Below are 8,239 nucleotides of genomic sequence, written 5' to 3' on the forward strand. Positions count from 1 at the left end.
AAACTTGCTATGTAGCTGAACTCCTATGGACTTGAACTCCTGCTTCTCCTGACTCTATCCTCCAAGTGTCAGCATTATCATGTCCCTATAACTGGGTCTCTGCGGATGGATCCAGACCCTTGTGCATTCTGGGAACTCAGCGCCCTTAGCCTTGTATTCAGAAGAGAGTCCAATCTCATGCGCTCACTGCAAGGCCGTAGTGCGGTATTCCCTGCAGAAAGGTCCCTTGGAGAAACTACCTCTTGTTTCTGGGACCAGGGTTGTTGGGTAACATTTTCCTTAGCATCTTAAAGCTGGGGATGGAGAGCGCTCAGCCCTCGCTTTGGGTGCAGGGGGCGGGGCTAGTTCTTGATCGATGTACCCCACTCCCAAGCCCAAGGGGGTGGGGAGGCTGATGTGGGGTGGGAATCTCACCAGCCAGGTGTGGGAAGGGCCGTGGCAGTGGGAGGGAGGAGGTGGAGCCAGCTGTTTCTAGGACATCTGTCACCTGCCTCCTGCCCAGGGGCATCGCCCCAGCACTACTCTGCTGGCGTACGCGACAGCGTGAAGCTGGGGCCTGCTCTCCAGAGACTTCTGGGCACATCAAGGATCTCTCAAGCTCTATGTCGCTGGCCTCACAAAATCCAAGACATGGCAGATGGGGCACCGGCCAACCCCAAAGGGTTCAGGAAGAAGGTGCTGGTTAAACGCTCCACGGGGCAGAAGGACCCAAGACTCAGGGCCTCTCCTTCTAAAACCTCCAGGTAAGTGTTTGCTGCCCTGGGGTGGGCCATTCTGTGGAGAGAGGCAGCGGAGGGGTAAGGAAGGGATCTATTCCTGGGGTCGGTTCTCCAGGAAGGAGATCTCTGAGTTTCTGTCTTCTGAGCAGACATGGCCAGCTGCATTCCAGTGCTAGAAGGACTTAGGGACCATTTAGTCAACTTGACTCTGTTCTTGAAGCCCAGAGAGGCTGAGAGAGCTGCCTGTGGTCACTCAGCATTCGCAGAGCTGGAACCAGACTCTAGAGATCCGGTTTTCTTGCTTTAGGTTTTAAGATCCAGTTGCCAGGTGGGGGTCCCCATGATTAGGGTCCTAAGACTCCTTGGAGTATAGACTCAAGAGTACTGGCCCTGGTGTGGGGCAAAGGCTTCCTATCTTGGAGCTCAAAGTTGGAGCTGAAATTGTTTCTGGTGGCTCTGCCACTCTGGGGTGTGTCCCTCCCAGGAGACACAGGCCAGGTGGGGAGGTGCTGATCACAGGGCTGGATGACAGTAACTAGGCCAAGAGAAAGCATGGGTGAGGCTTTGGATGAGACCAGCTGCAGGCAGCTGGAGGGGGACAGGGTTGGTGCCTTGGGTGAGACAGGCTATGGGCAACTGGAGAGGAGGGTTCAGAATGGCTATTCCTCTCTCTCAGGTCCAGCCTGGGTATGAAGAAATTCTTCGCCATCGCAGTCCTGGCCGGCAGTGGTGAGCATGGCTCCCAGGAGACCTTTCTGATTACCTGCTCTCCACCCCCAACTCCCCCAGTCTTTTCCTAGAAATGTGGACGCCTATGTCACGGGTGCCCGTGTTGTACCACTGGCAAGCAGGTCCTTCCTCTCTCCGGGCCTCTCCACTTCCCTGTCAGGCTTCATCCTATCCTCTGGGGGCTGTTTAGGTCCGGACACCTGTAAACAAGCCAGGAGCCTCCCTCTTTTTATGAGCTATGCTGGGCAGGTGCGGAGAGCTGAGCAAGCCTCGTAAACTGGCAATGTTTGCTGTCATCGTGGGCCCGAGCATATGTATTAGCGACTTTCCGTGCTGGCAGGAGTTAATGAGTTTGTGTGCAGCTAGATGCATGTCTGTGCATGAGCGTGGGTGTGTCTGAGCATACATGATGTCTCTAGGCCCCACACGTCAGTAAAACGAGGCTCACGGCTGGCACCTCGGTGTACGTCCGTGTTCATTGTGATGTCTGTGTCCACGGAGTGAGCGACAGTGGGTGGGCATAGCTTTACATGAATGTGTGTGTGTGTTTGTGTGTGCCTGTCAACTTCTTTCCTAGGGCTGATACCCAGGTCTTCATGGGTCAGAAGCACGGCAGAGCGAGGCTTCTAACACAAGCCTGACCCTATCTTGCATCCCCAAAGATGGGTTCGTTGTGGCCGGACACGAGAAAGGACTGTTGCAATCAGACAAAATGACCTGTCATTTTGAAAACAACCCGTCATGTCTCTCCCAAGCCACCCGTCCCAGGAGACTAAACATGAGCTATTTCTTCTGCCTGTGGACACGGCCTTAGTCCTGGATACTGATTCTCCCCAGTGTCGTGTACCATAGCTTTGTGAGGCACAGCAAGTGTGTGTGCGTGCGCGTGCATGTGAAGTGGGACGTGTAAGGGGGTGTGCCCATCCTGTGCATAATCGTATATGTTTCTTGCTCTCACCCAGTGGGAGCTGACAGTTGGCAGCCAGGGCCTGGTGCTACATATACCCTACCCATAGGGTAAAATGCCCATAGCTACAATAGGAGACGGGGCTTCCAAGTCAGGGGAAGAGACAGACAGGGCCTCACAGTGGCAACCAGGTGCTTCAAGGCCTGCTGGGGTCCATCTAGCCTCCAGCTTTCTGATCCTGGGCTTCCTGTCTCTCAGAACATTTCCTTGTCTGTGAGGTCGGAGGATGTGGGGTGGTCAAGGGACAGGTTCTGAGCTAGGTGCCTAACTCCAGATGCAACCAGAGGAGGTCAGAGTGGAGGCTGCGTGCACACAGGTTCCACACCGTTGTCTGGCTTGGCATCCAACTAAGAAAAACAGACCAGGTTCCTACCTGAACTTTGCCATTACCAGTCTATGCCACCTGGGCAAGGCTTTTTACTTTTTTCAGCCTTAGTTTTCTCATCCTGCGAATGGAGATAAAACCTCCCTCCTGCTGATGGGGGCAAGGCGAGTAGCTTCACCCAAGTAGGGACGGTAGGCCCCAGGCTCACTGCACAGACCAGGGACAGATTGTTCAGTGAGAGCCACACCCTACAGGGGACCACAAGAGAGGGGAGCAGTTGACAGAGGAAGGAAGGGTGAATAGCTAGAGAGGACCTGGCCACTGCCTGGAAGCTGATGTCTGCTGGTGACAGAAGTGACTTAGCATTGCTTCCTCTGTGTGTACGCTGTGCTGAGACACGCTCGCTCCAGGAGTGCTGATAGGGACCCTGGCTCCCCTTAAGCCACAGAGACACCAGATGGAGGTCATGAAGAGAGTGCAAAGAATCAAATTTGTGTAACTCGTGATAATGCGTGGCATTTGTGAGCCTCTCTAGTGAACCAGACATTCAGAGTGACTTCTTGGAGGAGTGGCCTCTGATCTCATTAAGTTGCCCAGGCTGGTCTTGAACCCAGCCTTTGCATGTTCGATCCTCCTGCCTCAGACTGTTTTCTGAGTAGGTGGAAGGCATATCATCAAACCCAGCTGAAATGTAATTCTGACTTTTAGCATTTTTACGTCACTCTCTGTTTATGAGCCACAGTATGGTTGCTGAGAATGGAACTCCGGACCCTCTGAAAGAGCAGTCAGTGCTCTTAACCTCTGAGCCATCTCTCCAGCCCCTACTCTCTGTTTATCAGGAAGTGGCTCCATCAGAAGCCATGCATGTGAGGCAGAGAGTGTGGGCTGAGGAACTCTGGGTCCAGGTTCTCTTACATCATGGGACAGTGTGACCCTGGGCAAGCCTCAATTTGCTTATCTGTGATAACATCAGGGTTACAATGAGAACGCAACAAGCTAGCAAATGCAAGGTCTTAGGACACTGCCTGGCCTGCGGCTAATGTGAACCCTATCTGATCCTCCGGGCTGGAGTGAGTAACACCCCAGCCTACAGGATTTTGTATGTTTCGTTCCCTCCCATCCCTCCTTCCCTTTCCCATCTCCGTGTCTTGGCTCTGAGGAACTACCAGGCTGGACTTACACTCTCAGCTTCCTTGCAGTTGTGACTACTGCCCACAGCAGCCTGTTCAACCTGAAGTCCATGGTGGAAGCCATCACACACAGAAACTCCATCCTGTCTTTTGTGGGCTACGGCTGCTACTGCGGGCTGGGGGGACGCGGCCACCCCATGGATGAGATGGACTGGTAGGTTCTGGAGGCCTCCCATGATGAGAGATGGGAGTGGCTGACAGACAGGCTGAGGAGGAAGGGCCGGGAGCTTCACTGTCGATGTCTTAGACACTCTTTGTTGTCCATATTTCAACCTTCTTGCTCGAGGAAGGTGTGGCATTTTATGTCCTCCTACAGACAAGGAGGTGCCAGTCTTGTGGCTGGTGCTCCACAATGGTAATGGAACCCGCCCCCATTAGACCATGCTTCCTCCCTCAGACTAAGAGACCCTGGAAGCCATGGCTTCGGCTTACACTTCCCTAACAGCAGCCAGCACCAAGTTTGGCACCACAGGGAGCTGGCAGTCAGCTGCACTCTTTTAGAAGAGGTGGGGATAACCACTCTGCATTTATCCTTCATCATCAGTCCCATTACCTGTTGGCTCCACCCCTACCCCATCCCCTCCATGGTCATCCAGCACAATCAGACCTCTGCATGGAGTCTGAGTTACTTCCTGCAGGTCTGAAAGCCATGGCATTCTTCCTACTCTCCCTCCCTGACTGGGTTGCTGGGACACCTGACTCCTCTTGCAGCTCCACTCTGGCCCTAGAGCCCTGACAAAGAGGGAGGATCAAGGACAAGAATCCAGGGTGCCATCGGTACCTCTGCTTTACCGCGTGACCTTGGGCATGTAACTCTACCCCCCTCTTCCCAGGACTGTAGTCTTTAGGACTGATCACAGGGACTAAAACAGATGGTGCGAGGTCTCTGCTGGGGGTGGGAGGAGGACACAGGTCAGCTACCCACAGCTGTCTGCTCGCCTCCGCCCCTGTCAGGTGCTGTCATGCCCATGACTGTTGCTACCAGAAGCTCTTCGACCAGGGCTGCCGCCCCTACGTGGACCACTATGACCACAGGATCGAGAATGACACTGAGATTGTCTGCAGTGAGTCCCTCCCCTGACACGTGGCTTGGAATGGGACCTTGGCATCCCAAAGAGGCAGGGGTGGGGGTGCGGGAGGAAACCTAACACAAACTCAGGATGTCCCTCTAAAATTAGGTTTCAGGCAAACCATGAGAAACACACTCTTTGGGGGGGGGGCTATCTCAAATGAAACACTAAAAGCTAGCCGTAGGTTTCATATTCATATTAGCATAAATGAGGAATGAGAAAAGGCAGCATGAATTTGGGTGGGAACTACCTTTTGATACTTGGCCCTGTCCAATCACCCCCTAGGAAAGTGGGGGCTTGCCTGGCTCTCCCACTGAAGGGAGGGGTCTGAGAGAGTAGGAGGTGACAGATAGGGGTGGGTTTATCCCTCTCCTTTCCTTTTAATTTTGTTGATTTTTACTTATGTGTCTGTGTGTGTCTGTGTGTGTGTGTGTGCCTGCCTGTCTGTATGTGCACTGTGTGTGTGCATATGCCCATAGAAGCCAGCAGGGGGCGACAGATTCCCTGTAGTCAGAGTTACAGGCAGTTTTGAGCACTTGATGTGGGCACCAAAAACTGAATCTGGATTCTCTGTCAGAGCAGCCAGTGCTCTTCACTGCTGAACCTTCTCTCCATCTCCCCTATTCCTTATTTGTAGCCTCAGTTGTCCCAACTGTACAATGGCCACACTCGACTTCAGAGGTTCTCCAGTTTTACCCTGTGCTAGAGGCACTCATGAGGCTATGGGGCCCCAGCTAGAGCAGGGTCAGGGTGGGACAAGACCTACTGGCTTGAAGTCATATCCCAGAGGCTACTGGGTTCTCAGAGTCAGCTTCCCTCCCTCCTCTCTTGTCTTGGCATCACCCAGACCCCATAACTCCTTTTCATGACAGCTGAGCTCAATGAGACCGAGTGTGACAAGCAGACGTGTGACTGTGACAAGAACCTGACTCTGTGCCTCAAGGACCATCCGTACAGCGAAAAGTACCGAGGCTACCTCAATGTCTACTGTCACGGCCCCACACCCAACTGCAGCATCTACGACCCGTACCCAGAGGAAGTCACCTGTGGACATGGCCTCTCAACAACCCCTGTCTCAACCTAGCCTAACTGAGGTCCGAGAGATAAGAGGGTGGAGTGTCTGGCTGGGGTCTACATCTGATGTGTGGGGCCAGACAGGGTGCAGGACTGTCCTGTGGCTCTGTCCTAGTCCTGTAGTGAGCTCGGTACAAGAAGATTCTGGAAGGTCAGGGCTTGTTGGTGGCATCACTCTGCTAGCCTCAACACTAAGTAAGCATCTGGAGCAGGTCTTAGCAGAAAACACGACCTGCTGGGGTCTCTCCTGGATATGAAAGGAAATGATGTGGCCTCAGCTCAACTCCAAGAACCTTTGAGACCTTTCACAGGCCTGGAACTACACTCTAAGGCAGGCAGAGGGTTACATTGAGGCCTTGGTTCTGGGAACCCCTGGAGTCCCCACAAGCTGACATAAAGAGTCACTCTGCTTCAAGGACTTGTGGCCCTCTACAGTCTCATTAGCAGAGTGGGTGGCCCCATCTAGTCCCCAGCCAACAGGATGCATCTAGGCCCAAAGCCTGACCTCTGTTACCCAGAGTGCCTCCGGGCAGGCTCCGAGGGCACAGGGACCCCATGTGCACAGTAGCTGCATGTACAGGGATTGGCGGAAGGTGGTCACATGTCCACAGTTCTTCCTGCCCCTCTGACTCCTGCACAGAATCGGTGTGTACCCACCTGTGCCATTGTCCCACCCAAATTCAGAGTGGCAAGCCAGGGTTGCTGGGAGCTCGCCCTCTTTCTCCAAGCAGGAAGAGGCCAGTTCAGACTGTTGCTGGGGAAGACACTAATGTGGAAGGGACAGTCAAATCAGGAGAGTGAGAGAGGAAAACTTGGGGGGAAAGGAAGTGGGGTAGTAAGGAAAGGAGGGGGGAATGGAGGCAAGTTGTGGAACCAGTTGCCAGACATGTCAATGGGGATAGCAAGAGAAAGGATGTCAACAGGCTAGTGTAACCGAGGGCGCTGGGTCCCAGAGGTCTGGGAATCTTGGGCAGAGGTGAGGGCTCCTGCTGGCAGGTCACCTCTGCTGTCCCCAACCTTGTATTTCTTCTGGTGTATCTCCACGTCTCCTACCTCTTCTATCTCAGGGTCAGCAGAGTCTATCCCTGCCTCATATCTGTCTTCTGCCTTCATCCAATGTTAACGCTGAAGACCCATGGATGCTGGCCCTGTCGGGACACTGTTGGCTTGGGTGGCTATGTGGGACATTGTCACTGGGGACAGAGAGCCAAGCAGGGTGGTGGTAGAGGCAGGGAAGGATGTTTGTGCAGATGTCAGTGTCTACCATGGCAGCATTGGGAGGAAGGGCTCACTGCGTGCGAGAGGGACCGCTCTGAAGCTTGCCTCATGCTGGTTGTGGTGTGATTCGGTGGTCACCTATGTGCACTGACCCGGCCTTGGGATCTACCCTCTCAGAAGCTCAGCCAACAAGCCTCCCTTCTCTTCCCTGCCTCACTGGTCCCACCAAGCCAGGAGTGGAACTGGGATGGGTAACCAGAGAGCTTGCTGCTGAGTTTTGACCTCAGACTTGTGGGCTCCTCCATAGGTATATGCCTATAGAGTGGGCTGGGCCAATGTGACTCTACTGTTGTGGGATCCAGCTCACCTGTACCTCAGCCCCCCTCCCCCTCCCCCTGTCTCCACAGAATACAACATCCCTTCCTCAGACTAATAAAAGCCCTCCTGTCTTGGCTGCCACTGCTGGGTCCTTCTTAGGTTCAGGGTGGGTATAGAGGTGCATTCCTAGGTCTCTAGTGCTGAGGAAGAAAGGTTCCATGTTGTGTCATGGCTGGCTTGGCCCCATCCTTTCCCTGCTTATAGGGAGATATGGTCCTATGTGCTAAAGGCACAGGCTGAGAAGGTAGGAAAGTGATGCCCAGGTCATGGGCAAAGGCATAGGGACCTACCACTTTTGATGATGACAGCCTGTGTGGGCTGTCTCAGACATCCACCTTGCCCGTTTGTGACAGTGAGCTGGGATCCAGAGAGTTCAGCAACCGTGTCCCAACGTCTCTGAAGCCACGGGTGTGCTCCGAATCATGAACATGGCATCCGACTACCCCTCCCTTGCGCCTCCACACTGATGTGCAGCAAGGAGTGGCTGAGGTCCAGACACCACCCTCTTTCAATGCTGTGTCTCTGGTTGTCCTTTCTGAGGTGGAATCTCTGGCCTAAAGGTCACAGCT

The 8,239-nt window shown here is 53.9% G+C and overlaps 1 protein-coding gene across 1 annotated transcript; it reads left to right on the plus strand.

Annotated features, from left to right (window-relative positions):
* The first annotated feature begins 513 nt into the window (after positions 1–513).
* Pla2g2f (phospholipase A2 group IIF) lies at positions 514–6,756 on the plus strand. The gene is made up of 5 exons (XM_032888094.1): positions 514–743; positions 1,396–1,448; positions 3,940–4,084; positions 4,885–4,994; positions 5,873–6,756. The coding sequence occupies exons 1-5, from the start codon at positions 631–633 to the stop codon at positions 6,082–6,084; spliced, it is 633 nt and encodes a 210-aa protein (XP_032743985.1). The 5' UTR covers positions 514–630; the 3' UTR covers positions 6,085–6,756.
* Positions 6,757–8,239: the final 1,483 nt, after the last annotated feature.

This window comes from Rattus rattus, chromosome 1, assembly GCF_011064425.1.
Source record: "Rattus rattus isolate New Zealand chromosome 1, Rrattus_CSIRO_v1, whole genome shotgun sequence".
NCBI lineage: Eukaryota > Metazoa > Chordata > Mammalia > Rodentia > Muridae > Rattus > Rattus rattus.